This window comes from Schistocerca cancellata, chromosome 5, assembly GCF_023864275.1.
Source record: "Schistocerca cancellata isolate TAMUIC-IGC-003103 chromosome 5, iqSchCanc2.1, whole genome shotgun sequence".
NCBI lineage: Eukaryota > Metazoa > Arthropoda > Insecta > Orthoptera > Acrididae > Schistocerca > Schistocerca cancellata.
Genome location: NC_064630.1, coordinates 113,883,791 through 113,907,949, shown reverse-complemented (window position 1 = coordinate 113,907,949; position 24,159 = coordinate 113,883,791). Strand labels below are relative to the sequence as shown.

The window sequence follows — 24,159 nt, the reverse complement described above, 5'->3', positions numbered from 1 at the left end:
AAGTACTGATTTCCATTACAGTTGTCACTGTTGTCATTTCATAGCGTAGTTAAGCTTTGCTGTAAAGAAAAAGACTAAAGTATTTGAGAAAAAGCAGAGTCTGAGTATTACTGGTGTTAGCACCTTTTAAACTAAGCTAGCAGACGAGAGGTGGAACAACATATATAAAGCTAAAGGATCAAAAAGCAAATGGATTAATGTTGTGGAACCCAAGATAAGGCATTCTGATTACTGGTGCTATTTCAAAGAACTAACCTGGATACTTATAAACTGCCATATGGAAAGTAATACCAGATTGCAACTTCCGTCTTGCCTAATTACTGCAGAATATACAATATTTGGCATTGACCTTATAAATAAAGAAGCAATGCTACATATATGGGTATGCAGGCTTTCTTGGCGAATCTCGATGATGAGATTTTCTCGGATTATCGGTCGAGTGAAGGTGTCATTCTGTGGCATCGTTTTGACAAGTTTCCTACTCGTCCTTCCACGTAGGGTTTATGTCCATTACATGTCCTTGTAGCCGTTGGACCACCGGCTTCTCTGACTCGCCAACGATGCAGTAGAATATTCACCCAACATGAGTAACCAACAGACATCGTACAACCTCCAGCCAGGTGTAAGGAGAGCCACGCATCATAAGCAATTAAGGCCATTTAATGAAAGCTGAAAACTCAACACGTAATTCGTTCCACAAGCAATTTCTCTCTCCTTGCGGCCAATTTTCTCCGGTGACACATACACAGCCAGACACTCCGAATAATATTACGAACTACGCAGGAGTAGAATTTGTGGAGATGAGACAACAGGAGGTATTCCACCTAATACGAAAGGTAAAAAATAGAACTTACCTCGAGTATTGTGTGAAATACACTCCTGGAAATTGAAATAAGAACACCGTGAATTCATTGTCCCAGGAAGAGGAAACTTTATTGACACATTCCTGGGGTCAGATACATCACATGATCACACTGACAGAACCACAGGCACATAGACACAGGCAACAGAGCATGCACAATGTCGGCACTAGTACAGTGTATATCCACCTTTCGCAGCAATGCAGGCTGCTATTCTCCCATGGAGACGATCGTAGAGATGCTGGATGTAGTCCTGTGGAACGGCTTGCCATGCCATTTCATCCTGGCGCCTCAGTTGGACCAGCGTTCGTGCTGGACGTGCAGACCGCGTGAGACGACGCTTCATCCAGTCCCAAACATGCTCAATGGGGGACAGATCCGGAGATCTTGCTGGCGAGGGTAGTTGACTTACACCTTCTAGAGCACGTTGGGTGGCACGGGATACATGCGGACGTGCATTGTCCTGTTGGAACAGCAAGTTCCCTTGCCGGTCTAGGAATGGTAGAACGATGGGTTCGATGACGGTTTGGATGTACCGTGCACTATTCAGTGTCCCCTCGACGATCACCAGTGGTGTACGGCCAGTGTAGGAGATCGCTCCCCACACCATGATGCCGGGTGTTGGCCCTGTGTGCCTCGGTCGTATGCAGTCCTGATTGTGGCGCTCACCTGCACGGCGCCAAACACGCATACGACCATCATTGGCACCAAGGCAGAAGCGACTCTCATCGCTGAAGACGACACGTCTCCATTCGTCCCTCCATTCACGCCTGTCGCGACACCACTGGAGGCGGGCTGCACGATGTTGGGGCGTGAGTGGAAGACGGCCTAACGGTGTGCGGGACCGTAGCCCAGCTTCATGGAGACGGTTGCGAATGGTCCTCGCCGATACCCCAGGAGCAACAGTGTCCCTAATTTGCTGGGAAGTGGCGGTGCGGTCCCCTACGGCACTGCGTAGGATCCTACGGTCTTGGCGTGCATCTGTGCGTCGCTGCGGTCCGGTCCCAGGTCGACGGGCACGTGCACCTTCCGCCGACCACTGGCGACAACATCGATGTACTGTGGAGACCTCACGCCCCACGTGTTGAGCGATTCGGCGGTACGTCCACCCGGCCTCCCGCATGCCCACTATACGCCCTCGCTCAAAGTCCGTCAACTGCACATACGGTTCACGTCCACGCTGTCGCGGCATGCTACCAGTGTTAAAGACTGCGATGGAGCTCCGTATGCCACGGAAAACTGGCTGACACTGACGGCGGCGGTGCACAAATGCTGCGCAGCTAGCGCCATTCGACGGCCAACACCGTGGTTCCTGGTGTGTCCGCTGTGCCGTGCGTGTGATCATTGCTTGTACAGCCCTCTCGCAGTGTCCGGAGCAAGTATGGTGGGTCTGACACACCGGTGTCAATGTGTTCTTTTTTCCATTTCCAGGAGTGTATATGTGCCAATGAAATCATAAAACCCCTTACCTTTCTAACTAATTGCAGTATTAGTGAAAAGACATATGCAAGTGCCTTAAAAGTAAGTGTAATTCAGCACATCCATAAGAAGTGAAGAATGGAAGAAGCTTCAGTTTATATAGTAATTCCCACCTTCAGTAAATTAATTGAAAAAGTTCATAGCTTTCTTCTCAAAACACGAATTGCTTGCCGAATCACAACATGGGTATAGGAAAAACCCAAACGTAACCACTGCTGTTGTTAGTTTCTCCCACGAGGTGTACAGTAATATAGAACTGGGTACGCACGCTGCTGAAATGAAACTCCATTGACCAGCGATCGTGTCTTCCAGGTGCTTCGCTTCTTTTGTCGGGCAGTGTATATGACCGCAGATTGTGTTACGTTCTGAGGTTAAGGAAAATCAGTACTTGATACTATTGGGGTGAAAATTACCGGCAAAATATAGTTGATACCTAATTGATAGCAGAATTGGAAACTAGAGTATGAACCGTTTATCTATTAGATGCTGAACTTCATCAGATAATGTGCCTCTTAAAATGATTTGTGTGTAGACCCAATGCGCAAATGCGCAATGTATACGGTGAAACATACAGATACGGCGACAAAGCTTGAATTTACTCAAAGCTGTACTTTTGTTAGCGAGAAAACTCTCCTACGTTGTGATTAATGCAGCATGTAGCGTAAAACAGCACGAGAGTGTGACATGAAATAATTGAATATTTAAGAGTGCTGCTTCGTTATTCATCTTCTTCCCTCTCAGATTTTGTCAAACCGATAACTCCCTGCTTTTATTGCTGCTAAAGCATATAAAACTCCATTATTGATTCATGCCTATTCATAAACGTACCGTCCTAAGAAGCACATGACTAGTTCTGTTTCAGAAACATGAGCTATCTTTCTGACAATAGGTTTGGTCAAGAGCAAATACATTATCAATCGTTTTTGTTAGTCAGTTCATAGTAAAATCTGAGGGTCTCGTACAAGATACGGAGTGCGTAACTTATGAATCGTATCCCTCGGTAACACCCATGGCGTAAAGGTGGAATAACATATGGTTTTTCCGAAGCATATGGGATCGACTTCGAAGCAATGTTAGTTTGGCTCATGTAGCTGCTCATACATATTCCAGCATGTTTCTGCCTAGGCATAGTATTCTGTTTAGTGGTACGACAAACATATCAGCTGTATTGGTAAGTCTATCATTATTCTGTCTAGAATTAAATATTTCTTTCAGCACCAGTGTATCTAAATTGTAAAGAACTACCTTAACTACCTCTCACAAAATGGGCATCAGTGTATTTTCTGTCATGACGCTTCTTTTGAATTATAAGTAACAACCTCGGTAACTGAACATCTCTGATACCTAAATCCAACTTGCTGGATAGCACTTGTCTTCTACGTCCTTACTTGCAAGCAGTATTATTACAATTATGCTATACTAGCACGCAAGACGGACCAAACTTGGGTCAATTTGTTACTACTTTAACGCCTTTGTCTTGTAAACATTACGTGAGGTGGCGAAACAAACATGTTTATTGGTCCAATAATGAAAAGCAAAACGAATTACGGAAACAGTGACCTAAGCGAAACAGTCAGTTACATCATAACGTCGGTCCTCTTACGTCATGCCTGGAGTGAAACGAACTCAGCCTTCGAAGTTCTGCAAAACAGTCCCTCGTTACGCAAGAGTCAGAACTATGGCGTCGCAGACTAAGAATTAGCGAGAATATGCTTGCTTAAGAGGACTCGGTGAAATCATAGGTTTATCACTTCTGCGCAAATCTACTTTTTGTTCTCTGTACATGTACTTATGTCGGAACTTCTCAAATGTTCGTTAGAGGTAGGAGGAGGAGAACCAACAGTCGAATTAGGAATAAAATGTGGTACTTTGCTGAGCCACGGAGCAGAGCAAGCATTAGTACTCTTCATAATTTTGTGTTTTTACATCTAAACTATATAAATGTCAATAAAAACCACCGCAGGTGTATTTCAGGTATTTTCATTAGGTGACAAACAGTTTTATTGTGAAAGAACATCTTCAAGTGACCGAAAATTCGGGTACAGTAAAGCACTGCTTGTTGTTATTTTCCCTACGTTTATTTCTCTGTGCGCCTGTGGCTGACGATCGGTAAAGTATTTCAGTCATTTCATAGTGCTTAACGTTATGTATGACGATTAGAGTACAGGTACCTTATGGTCTAGGGACAGAGTCCTTGACTAAGAATAAAAACGTCCGGGGCTCGGATCCAGCCACTTGGTTCAATTTTTTTAAAAGAACCATCAGCACAGGTGGTTTGAATCCTGGTATAGGAAGTCACCGTCTTCCTGCAACCGCCTTGTCAAATAGGAAGAAGGAGTGGCATAGTGTTAGCACAAGCTCTTCCCCTCACGTGACACAAGAAGGCGGAAGGAGAAATCGTCAAAGGACCTCCGGATGAAGACTGCCAAGGAGGAGGTGACCATGAGGAAAATGATAAAAGAGTGATGTTCTATGACCCGGAGAGTCGAATGGCTCTATCTGGAGATAGTCAGGAAATCAAATTGAACGACGATAAGGATTTCTGGTCAGGATCAGGATAATATTAACGACGGCAGACAGTTGTATAAGGTGATTCGTCGTGAACAGAAAGGTAGGGTAGAGAGAATGGTCAACTGTTCGGTAATAGGCTTGTTTTCATAAATTTGACATCAAAACGAAGCCAACAACAATAGCAACAATGCCAACGTCGAAAGCATAAGACGAAAAGTCTGAGAAGAACTATGAGACTTTTGATTGTGGAATTCGGTATGTAAAGGGAGAAAACAATCTAATAATCATGGTGCACTACAGATAAGTAGTATAAAGATTGGTATAAAAATTGTGATACATTGTGGGCTTGGTAGTAGGAAGTAGAGAGGAGAAATAATAATGTTCTGCAATAAATTTCAGCTAGGAACACGCTGTTCATAAATCAGAAGAGGAAGTGGTGTACATGGAAAAGGCCCAGAGACGCAAGAAGATTGGATTACGTAGTGGTGAAAGATTCCGAAATCCAACATTGGTTCGTAAGGCGTACAAGGGAGCAGACCTTTCCACAGCCACAGGAAACAAAGACACACACACAAACACAAACAGACACATGCACACTTACATATATACACGAGGAATAGTAGACGGTTTCTGCAGCCGCAAGAAACCAACAGAAACTGATCGCACTTCATAGCACCAAAATGAAGCAGACGAGGTGAAAGTGCCTCTGCGCAATATCCAGACTGAATTATATCGACTGTCGGTGAAGAGCAATGACATAAAAATATATGTTTGTAAGAACATTAGGAGGGCAGTACTGATTGTGATTTATGTTGTGGATTGGCAAGACAGCCAACCCACTATGAGGAAGCCGAAAGGCACGCGTTTAAGCTCACGCAGGCTGGCGTGAGGTCTGGAACAGGACAAGGAATTGAGACTAGCAAAAAACGTACGTATCTTCTGGAATACTTAACTTTAATCCATAATTGGTGAACATCGCTCTTGACGGTACATGTTTTACAGCATCAATAGTAACTGGTAATGGCGCCTTGCTAGGTCGTAGCAAATAACGTAGCTGAAGGCTATGCTAACTATCGTCTCGGCAAATGAGAGCGTAATTTGTCAGTGAACCATCGCTAGCAAAGTCGGCTGTACCACTGGGGCGAGAGCTAGGAAGTCTCTCTAGACCTGCCGTGTGGCGGCGCTCGGTCTGCAATCACTGATAGTGGCGACACGCGGGTCCGACGTATACTAACGGACCGCGGCCGATTTAAAGGCTACCACCTAGCAAGTGTGGTGTCTGGCGGTGACACCACAATTTAAGTCTGCTTAATTAGTAGTATGTGGACTGATAAGGTAAGGAATGAGGAGGTTCGACGCAGAATCGGAGAGGAAAGGAATATGTGGAAAACGCTGATAAGGACAAGGGACAGGATGATAGGACATCTGCGAAGACATGAGGGAATGACTTCCATGGTACTAGAGGGAGCTGTAGAGGGCAAAAACTGTAGAGGAAGACAGAGATTGGAATACGTCAAGCAAATAATTGAGGACGTAGATTGCAAGTGCTACTCTGAGATGAAGAGGTTAGCACAGGAAAGGACTCGTGGCGGGCCGCATAAAACCAGTCAGTAGACTGACGACAAAAAAAAAAAATTAGTAGTGATGCAAATCGTGAGAATTATTTAAGATCTTGGAAAAAAATGGTGCAAATGGCTCTGCGCACTATGGGACTTAACTTCTGAGGTCATCAGTCCCCTAGAACTTAGAACTACTTAAACCTAACTAACCTAAGGACATCACACACATCCATGCCCGAGGTAGGATTCGAACCTGCGACCGTAGCGGTCGCGCGGTTCCCGACTGTAGCGCCTAGATCCACTCGGCCACTCCAGCCGGCTCTTGGGAAAAAGATCTGTAAATAAACCCAAATTGTCATAGTGGCCACTGAAAATGCTTTGAAGTAAAGCGAAACGTGTATGGTCTAAATAAGACTTCTATTTTACCGCGTAGCATTTATTAACCCTAATTACTAGTATAACTGTATATAAAAGGAGCCCTAAGAGCAAATTAGTCATCATGGACATAATAAACATTTGTCATGCTCCTACAACCAACAGTCACAGTTGACATCTGTTATCTGTATTTGCATGTACTGAGCGATGGAACGCAATTAATATTGGACATACATTTGGGATGACCGGTACAAAGCCCCATTTGGCCATTTACATTTGAGTTTTCCGTGGTATCCCTAAAGTGCTTACAGTGAATACTTCTACGGCGCCTACCAACAGAACATTTAAAAATTTCTTTGATACCATTTCCCAATCCGAACCTGTGTTCCAATTCAGATAACTTTGTTATCGACGATATCTTAATTGTTAATCTTCCTTCTTCCTGTGATCCACACAGCTTGTAAGTAAGTAATATTTTGCCACCATACATTTAATATTCTGTACATTATCTTCGATTTGTACTGACATTAGATTATCGTTTACGATGCACAATCGTACTATTAACCATTCCATTGACTGATACTGGCTAGCAGCATGTACTAACAATTTCTGTAGCACTGCATGTCTGGGTGTAAATCAGAGCTGAGCAATGACAGGAAGGGTGAGGTGGGCCACGCGTTCCGTTGAAGCCGCTATTGGCTAAATGGCGGCTGGGAAGAGACTTGTGCTGTGCAGGGGCAAACATTAATGCACTGAGAGAGAGCAGAGTGAGGAGGTGGTATACAATGCTGGAGGCTTCAGAACCTCCGCAGCAAGGACATCGTGGGCAGGAGGTTGCACTCTGGTCGCAAGGAAATAATCCTGAATATCTTACCTGGAGAAAGAGTATCGCGGCAAAAGGAATGCGAGGGATCACAAACGACGGTCTCAAACTGATCTGTGAAGAGTTTTCTCTTGGAAAGCGGCAGGGCACGCATCCTGCTGAAAATCAGAGGCGCCTATTTGACTGGCGGAGTGCTAAGTATGCAGACGTGGACATGGAAACTAACAAAAAATCTTCTAAAAGGGAAGTCGGCTTCATGTGACTGGATGGCAGATTCATGACCCATGTAGTAAGAGGTTATGTTTCTGTAACGGCCGCTGGGGTATGTCGCCTGTGCGCAAACTTCTTTACAGGGATCGATGGAAGACACTTCTCTCTGGGGATTGAACTAGAGGCCACACTTGTGAGAACCACAGCAGAGAAACTGGTCGCTAAATTCTGAGAAGTGTTGTTTGCGACAGATAAAGTAAATGAAGTCATTTATCTGTGAACAGAGATGTTATTCTGTTTACTCCAGTGACGATTCTTCAGCTCTCTAGGGAGTCTGGCACACATTGAAGTGCTTCTTCATCGGGGAATACTTCAGTTCATTATATTTTCCCGGTTAATGACCAAACAGAAATCTTTATTTTTTGTTCTGTCTTGTACCGTGGTAATTTCAGTCCTGGGAGTTCGCAGGGGGCATATTGCGTCTACTGTTTAGGCAGAGAATTGCAAAAAAATGGCTCTGAGCACTATGGGACTCAACTGCTGTGGTCATTAGTCCCCTAGAACTTAGAACTACTTAAACCTAACTAACCTAAGGACATCACACACGCCCATGCCCGAGGCAGGATTCGAACCTGCGACCGTAGCAGCAGCGCGGCTCGGGACTGGAGCGCCTAGAACCGCACGGCCACCGCGACCGGCTAGAGAATTGCCCGTAAGCCATGTACATCAACTGCATAGCGGCCAACACCCCAACGAGTTCATCACTGACGCAGTGCAAGTGTTGTCTGTACTTCAATACGGAATAATTCCGGTTCGGCGGATAAGGAAACACGCATAGTAAAAGCGTCGAGTTCTATTTGCTAGCCCTCTGATGTGTTTTTTCAAAGTGCAAGTCAAGGTGAAGATCTTTTGTTCCTCACCCAACTTTGCGTCTAATAAGATTTCGGGGTAGGGGGGGGGGGAGGGGGGGAGGGGGGGAAGGGGACGTGGAAGTGGAAGGGATATGATCTGCCACGCTGGATATTACATGTAGGGTAGAACCCGACATGTTATCTCTTAATTATACAATGTTTTGCACTTCGCATGTTGTTTGAGAATAAAAGATTTACGGTATAAAGTTGTGATTCTGTAGTATCGTACCAGGAATGATTGGTTTGATGTGCTAAACTAAAGTGAAATATAAGCACAACACGATACTTCGTTTTATGGAATTCCCTAGGTGCAGGTTGTCAGTGGTAGGATAGTTTTAATCATTCCAAATGTCGGCCGGAGTGGCCGTGCGGTTCTAGGCGCTATAGTCTGGAGCCAAGCGATCGCTACGGTCGCAGGTTAGAATCCTGCCTCGGGCATGGATGTGTGTGATGTCCTTAGGTTAGTTAGGTTTAATTAGTTCTATGTTCTAGGCGACTGATGACCTCAGAAGTTAAGTCGCATAGTGCTCAGAACCATTTGAACCATTTTTTTTTCATTTCAAAGGCGGGAGAATTCCATTGCAGAGACAATTTTAGGCAACCAAACGTACACACACTGTATGTTACATGCACCACTTACATAATAACCTTAAAACTCGTTTTATGTCCCTTCCCAACAAGAAAACTGTTAACGAGCTGTCATCGTCATGCAGAAAAGTCGCAAGATCGTCGAATCGTGGCTCTGACTCCTGTCTTGCAACAGGATGGTTCCGAATCGTTTCTGGTGGTCAGCCTGGATGTGATTTCTTATGTGGTTACCCGCTCTCGTCTACGTTAGCCGTTCTCAACTCCATACTATTGAGCTGCGTAAGTGTTTCCAGATTATGCTTTACACAAACGGCAATTACAGAAAACATCATGTCTACATTAGAACACTAAAACGCAAACCGATTTAAACACTCAAACATCCACCTGTTGACTGAGCCATTAGTCATTCTGTGTACGTAAAACGAACATGGAAGCAAATTTATAGAGAATGAAACAAGCTGTGTGGAATATGTTATTCTGTATTTCCGCAACCTGAGATAGACAAGTTTGTAAAACCTGATTACAACCCTATTTAAGGATCCACAGACTTAACAGAAATTATTTTTACTTCTATTATTTTCTTGTGGTTTTTCTCAGTTCACCTTTATCCATTTTTTTAAAAAAACTACAAATTCTATTGGGGGGTATTTGTTTTTAAGCGTTAAGAGCAAGATTTTCTAGGTTTCTGAGGAGACCTTTGTACTTCATTTGGCATAAACTGACACAATATTCTCATTTTGCGCTTCTGCAGAGTAAATATTTTTTTGACCTACGCTCAGTTATTCCAGATTCTTCCAAAGGATAGTATTAAATAAAAATAGACACTACACAGTCTGCAGGTCAATATAATGATACAATAAATGATATCTGTAAGTAATTGACAAATAGAATTGGCTTTTTCGTTACTGTATTAACATACTGATTCCTCCTCAGTTTATTATCGATTTGGATATTTAGGATTACATGGAACATTATTTATCTGAACCCCTTCACTTGTACTTCCAGTCCTTGAACTATTTTGAATATCCTGTAAAATTTTAATGGTTAAATTGTTTTCTGTGAACCAGCTGCAAGCCTTTTCCGTTATTTTTCTGGCTGTGATGGACTTCTTTGTGTCCTTTATTAGTATTCTAATGTAATAGGAAAACATGATTATTTGGGAATTAGCATAAAAGAGCAGGACTGGGATTAACAGTAAACTTTGGGTGTCACCATATTCAAAGTTTCGCCGCTTCAAGTATTGTCTCATTCCTGTTTAATCAGTTGTTTATGTGGCCTTCCGCTTCATTGTGATAATACATCAACTGAGCAAGCGGAATGCCTATGACACCTTATCGTTGTAGTTTTTCTAGATGAATTTAATGATCTACGCTATGGAAGGCCACAATAACATAAAATTCCCATGTGGCGTTTTCGTAGTTCAATATTCAGCTGCAAGCTATCTCTTCTAAAGCTTTTGAGATGACAAGAAACAGTTAGATGAAACTACAAGTAGAGGTTAGTTACTAAATTTCTTCTTTTATACTTAGGAGCTACTACTGCTTTACTGTATTAAAAAAATCACTGTAACTCATCCGCTATTAACAAAGGAAATGGGCGGTGTTACGAAGCTAGCATACGATTTTTGTACACGTATTGATGTACCACCAGACCACGAAGAGTTAATACGATACAGCATCCAAATTATTTTTGCCAAACCGTTACCGAGTATAGGAGTACGAAATGCCTATACACGTAACTGTAATGGACTTGCTTTCCATGGTCGAGTTTTTTGCCCCTTCGTTCTTAGCTAATGTTAGGAAGAATTCGTTGAATTCAGAGATAATTATATGAATTTAAATCATCTGCGTCTCTGCTACTGTCATCACTGAGTTTAATAACATTTGTCTTAGCGAATTTATTCTATTCAAGCTTAATAAAGGTCCGAATGGCCTTTGTTTTGTTTTTGCAATATTTTAATTTTCAGAGCACAACACTTGATTTCTGTGCTTTTGATGACTGATTGTAATGCGCCATAAATTCTATATTATACTAACACTCTACCTGAATTAAAGCTGTCTCTTCGTGGCTCATTATATTTTGATTCCAAATATATGCCACCCGTTCTCTAGAATACCAATGTAATTTAATTGTACCTGACACTTTGAAAAGGATAACTGGAATCCCGCTATTGTAAAAATATTTTTCATAAAACAACAATACGGTCACAAGTAAAGGTGATATCACAGTTTAAAAAAGGAAATCGCTATAGCAGTGAGCATATAGAGAAATCAGCGTACTGGACATCGCTTACGAAGTATATGCAAGAATAGTGAACAGGAGGTCAAACATATAGCTGGGAGTTTATTACGGTAAGAATGAATGGGATTTCGGACAGACAGGTCGACAAAAGATGCAGTGTTTACACTGATCCGCCAGAACATTATGACCGCCTATCCAACAGCCGGTATGTCTCCCTTTGGCACAAATAACAGAGGCAGGGAATTGACGCAATTAGGCCATTGTACGTCGCTAGAGGGAACTGGCACCACATCTGGACACAAGAATCATAAGTCCAGTAAATTCCGTGAAGGGGTTGATGAGCTCTGAGGCCACGTTCAGTCACATCCCAAACGTGTTAGATCACGTTCCGGTCTGGCGAGTTGTGGGGCCAACACATCGACTGAAACTCGCCCCTGGGTTCCTCGAACCACTCCATCACACTTCTGTCTTTGTAACGGGGCGCATTGTTGTTGTTGTTGTTGTTGTGGTCTTCAGTCCGGAGACTGGTTTGATGCAGCTCTCCATGCTACTCTATCCTGTGCAAGCTTCTTCATCTCCCAGTACTTACTGCAACCTACATCCTTCTGAATCTGCTTAGTGTATTCATCTCTTGGTCTCCCACTACGATTTTTAACCTCCACGCTGCCCTCCAATACTAAATTGGCGATCCCTCGATGCCTCAGAACATGTCCTACCAACCGATCCCTTCTTCTGCTCAAGTTGTGCCACAAACTTCTCTTTTCCCCAGTCCTATTCAATACTTCCTCATTAGTTATGTGATCTACCCATCTAATCTTCGGCATTCTTCTGTAGCACCACATTTCGAAAGCTTCTATTCTTTTCTTGTCCAAACTATTTATCGTCCATGTTTCACTTCCATACATGGCTACACTCCATACAAATACTTTCAGAAATGACTTCCTGACACTTAAATCTATACTCGAAGTTAACAAATTTCTCTTCTTCAGAAACGCTTTCATTCCCATTGCCAGTCTACATTTTATATCCTCTCTACTTCGACCAACATCAGTTATTTTGCTCCCCAAATAGCAAAACTCCTTTACTACTTTAAGTGTCTCATTTCCTAATCTAATTTCCTCAGCATCACCCGACTTAATACGATTACATTCCATTATCCTCGTTTTGCTTTTGTTGATGTTCATCCTATATCCTCCTTTCAAGACGCTATCCATTCCGTTCAACTGCTCTTCCAAGTCCTTTACTGTCTCTGACAGAATTACAATGTCATCGGCGGACCTCAAAGTTTTTATTTCCTCTCCATGGATTTTAATATCTACTCCGAATTTTTCTTTTGTTTCCTTTACTGCTTGCTCAATATACAGATTGAATAACATCGGGGAGAGGCTACAACCCTGTATTACTCCCTTGTCAACAACTGCTTCCCTTTCATGTCCCTCGACTCTTATAACTGCCATCTGGTTACTGTACAAATTATAAATAGCCTTTCGCTCCCTCTATTTTACCCCTGCCACTTTCAGAATTTGAAAGAGAGTATTCCAGTCAACATTGTCAAAGTCTTTCTAAAGTCTACAAATGCTAGCAACGTAGGTTTGCCTTTCCTTAATCTATCTTCTAAGACAAGTCGTAAGGTCAGTATTGCCTCACGTGTTCCAGTATTTCTACGGAATCCAAACTGATCTTCCCCGAGGTCGGCTTCTACTAGTTTTTCCATTCGTCTGTAACGAATTCGTGTCAGTATTTTGCAGCTGTGGCGCATTACCTTATTGAAAAATGCCACTGCCGTCGGGAAACAAGAACGTCGTGAAGAGGTGTACGTGGTCTGCAACCAGCGTAAGATACTCCATTGCCGTCATGGTGCCTTGCACGAGCTCCACTTCACTCATGGGTGCCCACGTCAATGTTCCCCTCAGGACAATGGAACCGCCGCCAGCTTGTCTCTGTCTCGCTCTACAGGTGTCAAGGAGCAGTGCCCCTGAGGAAAGGTATTGAGATTCATCACATCTTGAAATGCTCTGCCACTGCGCCAACGTCCAGTGCCGATGGTCTCGTTGCGATTTCTGCCGTGGTTGTCGATGTTGGCACATTCATGGCTCGTCGGCTGCGGAGGCCCATCGTTAGGGGTGTTCGGTGCACTGTGTGTGTTCAGACACTCTTGTGCTCTGCCGATCATTAAAGTCTGATGTTAGTTCTGCCACAGTTCGCCACCAGTCAAGTTTTACCAGTAGGATTCGCCACGTCTTGCAGGCGCCCACCACAGCAATCCTCGAAACCTCGACAAATCGTGCGCCGTTCGGTGTGGCCGTGCGGATCTGGGCGCTTCAGTCTGGAACCGCGTGACCGCTACGGTCGCAGGTTCGAATCCTGCCTCGGGCATGGATGTGTGTGATGTCCTTAGGTTGGTTAGGTTTAATTAATTCTACGAGGTGCATTCAAGTTCTAAGGCCTCCGATTTTTTTTCTCCTGACTGGAAAGAGATAGAAACATGCGCATTGTTTTAAAATGAGGCCGCGTTCATTGTCAATACGACCCAGAGCTGGCAGCACCGTACGGCAGATGGAATTTTACCGCCAGGGGCGAGAATAAGAACTGTTTTAAATACTTAAAATGGCGACGTTTTCCTTACTTGAACAGCGTGCAATCATTAGTTTTCTGAATTTGCGATGTGTCAAACCAATTGAAATTCATCGACTGTCGAAGGAGACATGTGGTGATGGAGTTATGGATGTGCTGAAAGTGCGTTCGTGGGTGCGACAGTTTGATGAAGGCAGAACATCGTGTGACAACAAACCGAAACAACCTCGGGCTCGCAAAAGCCGGTCTGACGACATGATCGAGAAAGTGGAGAGTAGTGTTTTGGGGGATCGCCGAATGACTGTTGAACAGATCGCCTCCAGAGTTGGCATTTCTGTGGGTTCTGTGCACACAATCCTGCATGAGGACCTGAAAATGCGAAAAGTGTCATCCAGGTGGGTGCCACGAATGCTGACGGACGACCACATGGCTGCTCGTGTGGCATGTTGCCAAGCAATGTTGACGCGCAACGACAGCATGAATGGGACTTTCTTTTCGTCGGTTGTGACAATGGATGAGAAGTGGATGCCATTTTTCAATCCAGAAACAAAGCGCCAGTCAGCTCAATGGAAGCACACAGATTCACCGCCACCAAAAAAATTTCGGGGAACCGCCAGTGCTGAAAAAATGATGGTGTCCATGTTCTGGGACAGCGAGGGCGTAATCCTTACCCATTGCGTTCCAATAGGCACTACGGTAACAGGTGCATCCTACGAAAATGTTTTGAAGAACAAATTCCTTCCTGCACTGCAACAAAAACGTCCGGGAAGGGCTGTGCGTGTGCTGTTTCACCAAGACAACGCACCTGCACATCGAGCTAACGTTACGCAACAGTTTCTTCATGATAACAACTTTGACGTGATTCCTCATGCTCCCTACTCACCTCTCCTGGCTCCTAGTGACTTTTGGCTTTTTGCAACAATGAAAGACACTCTCCGTGGCCGCACATTCACCAGCCGTGCTGCTATTGCCTCAGCGATTTTCCAGTGGTCAAAACAGACTCCTAAAGAAGCCTACGCCGCTGCCATAGAATCATGGCGTCAGCGCTATGAAAAATGTGTACGTCTGCAGGGCAATTACGTCGATAAGTAACGCCAGTTTCATCGATTTCGGGTGAGTAGTTAATTAGGAAAAAAAATCGGCGGCCTTAGAACTTGAATGCACCTCGTAAGTTCTAGGCGACTGATGACCTGAGATGTCGCACAGTGCTCAGAGCCATTTGAACCATTTTGAACAGATCGTGCAGTTTCCGCGATGCTCGAGCCGAGCTTCCGAGCCATCACGATCTGCCCTCGGTCGAACTCAGATGGAATGCACGCCGTCCGCACTCTACACACAAACAGTACGCTCATTGCTACTGCATGCGCCGTTCAAGTGTCTGACTAGCAGTCATTCCTCGCCGGGGGACGCCGTTATCGACTGGACAGGTTTATATCGACAGTAGGTTGATCGTAATGTTCTGGCGGATCAACGTATAATAAAAACAAATAATCGATAAACAGAGTGAGTGTAATAGGGTTCAAATGTTTCAAATGCCTCTGAGCACTATGGGACTTAACTTCTGAGTCATCAGTCCCCTAGAACTTAGAACTACTTAAACCTAACTAACTTAAGGACATGACACACACCCATGCGCGAGGCAGGATTCCAGCCTGCGACCGTAGCTGTCTCGCGGTTCCAGACTGTAGCGCCTAGAACCGCTCGGCCACTCCGGCCGGCGTGTAATAGGGAAACCCATTCATCGTTTATTCATTTTATTAAGGCATTCGGTAATATTGGTAGAAAACTGTGGAGATTTTTGAGAAAAAGTGTGTGATCATAAGACCTAATAGACGTTTTGAAAAGTCTGTACAGACACATGAATATAATTTTGGATATAAACTCCACTCTAACACGGCCCATAACCACAAACAAAGGAGAAAGACAAATGTGTAGCATTTTATCCGCACTCTTAATGGTTATTTAGATGACGCAGTTCGGGAATGGAAGAATTTCTTAAAGGGGGAATTAAGATTACGAGTAATTCCTGCTTGAATTGTTATTTATACGCAGACGACACCACACCGCTGGCCGATAGTGAAGAGACGTAGAAAGGGTTACGTAAAGTTTGGGTAGAATACTTTGGGAAGAGTACCATTTAACGATTTCAAAAAAGAAGGCAAATTCAATGGCTTTCAAAGGAAAATGTACTGTACAAACAGAAATTGTGATCAACAGTAAAACAATGAAACAAGTCAAACATTTTAAATATTTAGCTCTGACGTCACATTTGTGTATGACGAAGACGAAAGAAGAAATGGGCAGAGTTTGGGAATATTTGTGGAACAATAGACAGATGTCTAAAAAATAAAACGACGATACAAACAATATAGAAATTTTACAAGATAATGGCAGTTTCAGTGTTTGCCTCCCGAAGTGAATCGTGAGTAATATATAAATGTCAGGAAAGTCACATACGAGCCACAGTAATGAGGTTGCTAAGGGCAATAAGGGATGCTCAAGTGGTGGCAGATTTCTAAATTCGGATATTGGGGAAGAACTGAAGATAATTAACGTAATCAATAAAATTCAATAAAGTAAGAGAACTGGAATCAACATTCGAAAGAATGACTGAAGAACTATTACGCCTCCCGATAAGAAGACTTAAGCCGGTTGGGAGAAGAAGTCAAGGCAGACCGAGAAAGAGATGGCAAAACAAAAAAGAAGCCTAGTGCTTGAGGTGAAGACAGTGATGATTAATTTCTTCTCAACTGTGCGTCCTTGATAAACGTCTCATTGTTAGTCTTTAAATTTTCTTTGCTCAATGTAACTGAAGCAATATTTATGACTGAGCAAAGTCATATATTTCTTTCCGTAGTTAAACAAAGATTCTGTTTCAGCGTCTTCCACTATAGTTGGATGACCATTTCCCTGACCCTTCTTTTCTTACTAATCAAATTATGTGGTCCTATTCTTTGTAGCTTTCTAACACGCATGAAGCATGTGAGGACTTTCTCCTAATTCCAAAACGCTATTTAATAGTTAATGAAATTATGTATTTTGTGACTCAAAATGAGGGTCAAAGTATTCTCTGCGATGATTAATTTCTACATTGTTTTCAGTATCAGTGACTAAATTGAAATAAATAAATAAATTTATACTTTGCAGCAGAGTCTGTGCTGATTCGAAAATTCGCAAAGAATAAAAGTATGTACCGATACAGTAATCGAACCTGGACCTCTGATGTTTGATGGTAGCTGCTGTACCGACATTTTTTTCGTCAGTGTTTTTCTTTTTGTCACAGCAGACAGCTAGCCTTCCGACCAAGTTCCTGTATCGGCTAAAACCGAGCGAGCTAACCAAGCACGACCCACGACCCACGCTCATAGCTTAAGTTCCGCCATTACCTTGTCTGCGTGATGGTCGGACGTGAGGGATACTGGTGCTGCAAGCATGGCTCGTGAGTAGTACCTGCAAAAGGCAATGGTCGCTATTTCGATTCCTAGTCCTCCACTCAAGAAGTTTCAGGTCGACGTATAACGTATATGAGCTTCTATTTCCTTTCACATCTACTCCACGTAAAATCTTATTGCAAATAACGTACTATTCAATCTAAAGAAACGTGTTCGTCAACATTGGACGTTCGTAAAGATAATAAAAATTTTACTTTTGAAAATTTGTATCAGAAGTGGGATTCGGACCTGTCCTCGTGCGTTACTGTTTGCTTTAATCAATAGTTATATCAACCGAGCATTTTTCATGGACGAACTAAAATTCTAAATGCCACATTTGAGTACCTGAAGGTTCTCCGAAAGTATGCTCAAATTATTTCCAGTAACTTTGGAATAGCACAAGAGAGAGGGAGAGAGATTCACAGAATGTCGGGTCTTACTGCCGCCACAGTAAAATATATTATTCGATGGGAGGAAAGCACTTCTTTACCGTTGAAAATATATTCAGCGAATATTTACGGTAAATACATGTAACACTGAAAATTTGAATCCATCTGGAAAGGCTTAAATGATGAAAGCACTTGCTGACGAAAAGCGGGAAATGTGGTTTCAAGGGAAATATTTAAAATGTGGTATATTAATCACTTTCCACTCATTTTGTAAATTTCTATGACTTACAACATGTTATCGTAAACGCCGGAAGTTCCGGACTGAGAAACCGAGATCGATACATAAAACTAGGGTACTCCCTGACGCAAAAAATTGTTTTCAGATGGACACGCACTACGCCTTAGGTCAGTGAATGACACATTAAGTATTTTCTCGTTTTCAGCTGCAGAATGATTTTATTAGCTCTTTAAGTATATAATCTAGTTTTCGACAGTTTGCCATTTGCAAGTAATCCTGCAATATACAATAAGCAATATTTTCGTCTAGGGTTATAAAGTTTATGTTAAATGGCCTACTCTACTTTTGTAGATATTTACGTTTTTATATGTCACAGCAAACTGTCTTGGAGTGTCTACTGAGATTATTTCACAGTTCCCGCGCTGTTGATCACCTTTTACACCTTTCCGTTTGCACTTACGTTCGTATCACAGCACAATCAATTCCAGTGTCACACATCTCTTTAGAACAAATTTACAATTCATAGGCACGGAACCTGCCGAAACGAGAATCGTCGTTTGTACATAACGACCTAATAAAATCATTGTGAACCAGCAATTGGGGAACTAATTCGTCATTCTCCAAAGATGCCTTTCGCAGTCGAAGACGAATCATCGAGAAATCGTTCTATAGTATATCAACCACGGCCTCTCAGACATGAAGTTGTAACTCAAATGTCAGGGGCCATGGAAGTCTCCACTATACGATAAAAACCACAACTATTTTGCCACTATCGAAGATATGAATAACGTATTCTGCTTTCCTCTCATAAATAACACGTCTCTCCACCATAAAGGTGAAGTAAAATATTTATTACATACTTAGGCCGTGTGTATACTGTAACTGAGTAATTGACCAGATTGTCCTTAGTGTTGTATTCACTAAGGGGAAAGAGTAAGGTAAGCAGTTTTCCAGACTTTTACCACCGGTCAGATTACCGACAAACGGAAATGACATTTGGACACTGTTACAGGCGCTAGCTAGTGCACGCTCTCTCGAAATAGATCATAAATTATTATAACAAGCATTAAAAAGTGAAACGCTTCGTACGTCTTCTCGATTAACAAAATTTTGCGACGCACTCCAACGGAGTAAAACGTTTCAACGAATTGTTTGGAAACCCCGTTCTACGTTGGATGTTTAACTCCACGACATTCGTCGCTAGACAGTCAACACGCGGGCGTATCCGAATTGCTTAGAGCATGCAAAAAAAGGTTTTAGTGGAATGTGTTGAAACATGGCAGGCACTTATAGTACAAGGATACCGGGAGCCTCAAATTAAAGAAAGAAAAATGAAACGGGATCCCTAGAGTATCACCGACCTTCACTCAAACAAATAGCCATCATACCTTTGAAATGTTCTGATCGTCTATTTCGTTTGGCAGTGTATGATGCGAGTTTCGTTAACATGTACAAGAAACTATCTATGTCAACTTATTGTGGTGGAACTTGATAATAGTGTAGAGAAGAGCGAAAACGCAAGCAATATCGCACCCGGTTAAAGCTGCCACGCCCCTCCTCCCCCCACAGAAAAAAAAGAAAGGAAAAAATTCTTCTCAAAACAAACCAACATTCTGCTACCGAATAAGAGCGACATAAAAATTTAGTATCACTTTCTATGTAATCATTACACATCATGTAGCAAGTGTACCCAGAGCACTTGCGAATGATATCTCAAATATATTTTGTTACTCAGCATGAGACTAAGATGGGTTAGTCCATACCTCTTTCTCTCCACCCCCCCCCCCCCCCGACCCCCGGCGCCTACCCCCTTTTTCCCCTAGCAGCTTCTGATACGCCCATGACATTAGAATTACGGCGAATGTTGCTGCAGACTTCCGCAGCTGCACACAGTGATCTATTATTTCCAGTAGTTTAAAAACCCTTTTCAACTGAGGGCAGATAGCCTTAAGCAGTATCATTAGTTTGACGGTTAATTTGTGTTCGAGAACCCACACCAGTGTTAGCGGGGTCAGCGTAACGTTTTATATTTGTAGTCTGCATAAACCATCTCTGTCCATTTTGTCAAAGAACAGTATAACTAAGAAGTTTATTCTTACCCCTTTTGTCTCAGTTTTGTTACCAGTCAGATATCGAACACACTAGCACCCAGAACTTTTTTTGCACCGTTGCAACAGAATCAATAAGGATTTCGTTAGACATGGTGCATGAGTTTCGATTCACAGGTTGAGATCCGCGCTGCAGACACTATCTCTACTCGTAAATTTCAACTGAAGTCTTTTAGATAACCGATCCAGTACTCTCCGGATAACACCTTTGATTTCTCGCGACGTGTCAGTTCATTCATCCAACTGAAGCAAACTGTGAAAAGTGTCGTATAAGGCGCCATATTGCCAGAGATATTGTTTGTGACATCCAGTCACATTCTGGCGGAACTGGATTTCATTGAAGTTCCCTGATAATGATTTAGTGTTCCGTGCGGAATGAAGAATACGGTTCCGCAATGTATAATATGTTACTCAAGATCAAATCTCTGTAAGGGAACTGCAGGACAACCCTGATCTGCTTTGTGGACCTAGGTCGGCACCAAAAAGCTCCTAATAGTGCGGCAGTTTTGTAACTATGCGCTAGATTAAGCTACTATCGTAAATAACATAGACAGATAGTAAGGCGTGATGCCGCAAAAACGAGAAATAATCCCTAGCGGATGCCTCTCATTGGTTTCAAACACGACTCAATCGAAAAATTATTTTCTTACTATTCGTTCTTATTTATCACGCTGGCTGAAAACTGACAGTAAACTGTCTTTCCAATGAATTTTAATTGCAACGAACTTTATTGTTAAGTACTTTCGAGAATTCCCTCGACAAATTCATATTAGTGCGGGAATTGATCGTTAGAAAGTAACCTGTCAATTCGTTTCACTTGTCCGTTAATCCGTGAGCTATATGAAACATTTTGACTCGTGTTCTTTGTTGCCCAATCAGCGAAGAAAAATTTCAGACGACTTGGAATGAAGAATACTGAGTGGAAGTAATACCAGCATGCTTCAATTCCATGTATTTACAGAGTCGGAAGTAAGAAGACAGAGACTGGAGTAATTAAAAGTGTTGCAGCGAAGAATACCACAATACAAATTGAATCAGGTGAACTTTATTCACTTGTGCTTGCATTTTAATCAGTTAGTTTCACTGTAACTGTTTTCGTTTTATAAAGAAATGCCCTTAATTTTGTTCCAATGGCTTCTCCTTTTTCCTTCAACCAGTGTCTGAGGAAATCATACGGCTCAGAAACGGGGCCAGGTGAAATCCAAAGAGCGAACTAGCTAAAGAGCTCTTACGGAGCAGTAACGAAACACAAACAAAACTCCCGCCAGCCCCTGGCTGCAGAACTTGAGAGGGAATTTAATTCCGCAACGTGGAAGTATTAGGGTTAACTCCGCGGCCGGAAGGAGACCGCAGAAACTCGGCGAGTGGCTGCGTAATGTCTGAGGCGAGCACACGCTCCGTGCATTTCTTTCTGCTGCTGTTCCCGACAAAACGACGCGGGGCGGAGCAGCTACAAGTCTGCGGATATTCCAGGGTCGTTACTTTACCCCATCGACAATACGGATATATTTCGCTTTACTGGATGCCTTTGTCAACTGTTGCGTTACGTGAAAACACCTTATTCCAGGCTGTTTGCTGTGCTATGCGTGTGTGCACAATCCTAAGCAGGGTATTTTCAACATGAACACTATAACTGTAGTTTTCTTCGGCGTTTTTGTACGTTCTTGAAAGGAATCTGGTTTGTTACTGACAGCCAAATTTTATAAAAAGTGTCTAGTTTGACAACATAAGAGGCGATATTTTCACCTACGTGATCGGCATACATGAATTTGATAACGTAGTTTAAAACTTACTTAAAGGTAAAGGTAATCACCTATAAAGTGAGTTGCGAGGTAAGTAGAAAAACTTGCTCCGAAACCTACCGCTACTAATATTTCCTCTCGAGGAGTGAACAGCGTCATTATCCCTCAACATGATAGTTGTTTTTCTCTGCTACTCCTCACTCTGTCTCCTTTTCCTAACACCCTGCCCTGTGCCTTATGCTCATTCTCTTGGTTTCCTCTTCCACTTCTACTCTCTCCCTCATCCCCTCCCCCGCCACTCTCAGTCTAGCTATCCCTTTCCCCTCTGCTTCTAGACCCCTCCACCCCCTTCTCACCCCATCCACATATATGTGCACACACACTCATGAACCAAGTTATTACCTTGCCTGTCTCTTCATCTTCCTGCATCTGTATAGATTATATCCTCTTCTATCTTCTCTAACCTGCGACTGATATCCTCAATCCATAACAATATGTGCTTATCTCTCTCTCTCTCTCTCTCTCTCTCTCTCTCTCTCTCTCTCTCTTTGTGTGTGTGTGTGTGTGTGTGTGTGTGTGTGTGTGAGAGAGAGAGAGAGAGAGAGAGAGAGAGAGAGAGAGAGAGAGAGACAGTATATATGTGCGCGCGTGTGTGTGTATGTCAGAGAGACAGGGACGTAAGAGAGATAGAGGGGGGGGGGGGGGGTAGTCAGAGAGTTACAGGTACGGACAAAGCAACGGGTGCAGTGACAAAATAGAGAGAATAAATAGGGAAAATATGGAAAAGGTGTGAGAAGCAGTGACTTCGATATCACATCCGCAATCTTGGCCAGTTTTTCGCTTCTTGCAGCTCTTTAAGCAGTAACTGATAGAGTAGTTTATATGGCCGTGTATGTGGCGGAATATAAACTGTGAAACTACTGAACTGGGCAGATAGGTATTCAGCGTATGTGGAAACACAAGAATTATATTAATTAGTAGCCACCAATTACCTCCGTATCATACTAAAAATAATGTGAAAATATTTTAATTGACTTGAGACACCAACACGATCCGAGGCAGGATTAGCAACGCCTTTCATTTGCAGCAACTCTTACAACAGGTCCGTAAGGCTGGCTGCGTGACTCTCAAAAGCTGTTTCTCTTTGTAGCAGCGGTTACCGCTCACTTATCTGTTCTGTTTAAAAGACGTGAAAAAAGAAAGGCAAAAGGCAAAGTAAAGAATTCCTCGTTACTAAATCTACGAAAACTTGTCAGCGTTTGTCAATATCTTCTAAGAAACTGTAATGAAAATTTGATCATTCCCGCACAGGTGTAAGCGATCTAACAACAGGTTCGTTGAGCGTAATGGTAGGCATTTGCTGAACGAAACGAAAATTTCATTTTCTGCGCAGGTCTATGGATAGATAAATTAGAAGGCTACTTACTCTCTTTTGCCAGTAGGCCTGTCGAAGAAACAAGCGCGAGGGCCAACAGAAGTCCATCCCAACCACTTCTGCCACTCATTTTCTAGAACTCTAGAGTCTGCAGATCTTCGATTCCGTATGAAATTCCATCCGAACCAATCACCTTTGACGATTAACGTACATTTGCGGTCTCACAGATATACTACCACATATTTTCTCACGACTAACGACGGACAAGTATGGTCTGACCACTTCGAGGGCCGCAGGAAGCTCCGAAAGTCACTCGCGGGACACGCACTGCGGATAGAAACGATCTTCCAGGGTTTTTTATCAAGTGAAAGAGAAACTTTGTCATTGTTAGCACAAGTACACATTTAGTCCAGAAAAGGGCAGTCCTGAGTAGAGGAGTGTTCTGAGCAGTCTATCAGGAGTCGTGTCCTGACGCGCGAACGCAAGATTCGGAGGGCGCCGAGCGCGCGTCGTAACATATGGAGAGGCGAATCTCGTCGACGCACTCGCGGAGGGGTCCGTCACGCCGCCGCGTTAAGTGGGTCACAGCATCCGGCCGAGACGTCAGCGCGTGGCGCGGCCACCGGAGGCGGCCGAGTCGGCTCTGCGGCACGGGGGCGGCAGCAGCGCCGCCCCTCGCCTCCCCAGCGGCGCCGCAGACGCCAGCAGCATCGCCCGGGCGCGTCCAGTCGGACCAGTAGCCGCC

At 43.2% G+C, this 24,159-nt stretch overlaps 1 protein-coding gene across 1 annotated transcript in view; it reads right to left on the bottom strand.

Moving 5' to 3' along the window:
• LOC126188387 (hemicentin-2-like) overlaps positions 1-23,947 on the bottom strand; it is a 724,732-nt gene extending 700,785 nt beyond the window's left edge. Inside the window, exon 1 of the mRNA XM_049929987.1 lies at positions 23,466-23,947. Coding sequence (XP_049785944.1) covers positions 23,466-23,544 — 79 coding nt within the window. The 5' untranslated portion in view covers positions 23,545-23,947. The remainder of the gene's footprint in view (positions 1-23,465) is intronic.
• Between the last annotated feature and the right edge of the window lie 212 nt (positions 23,948-24,159).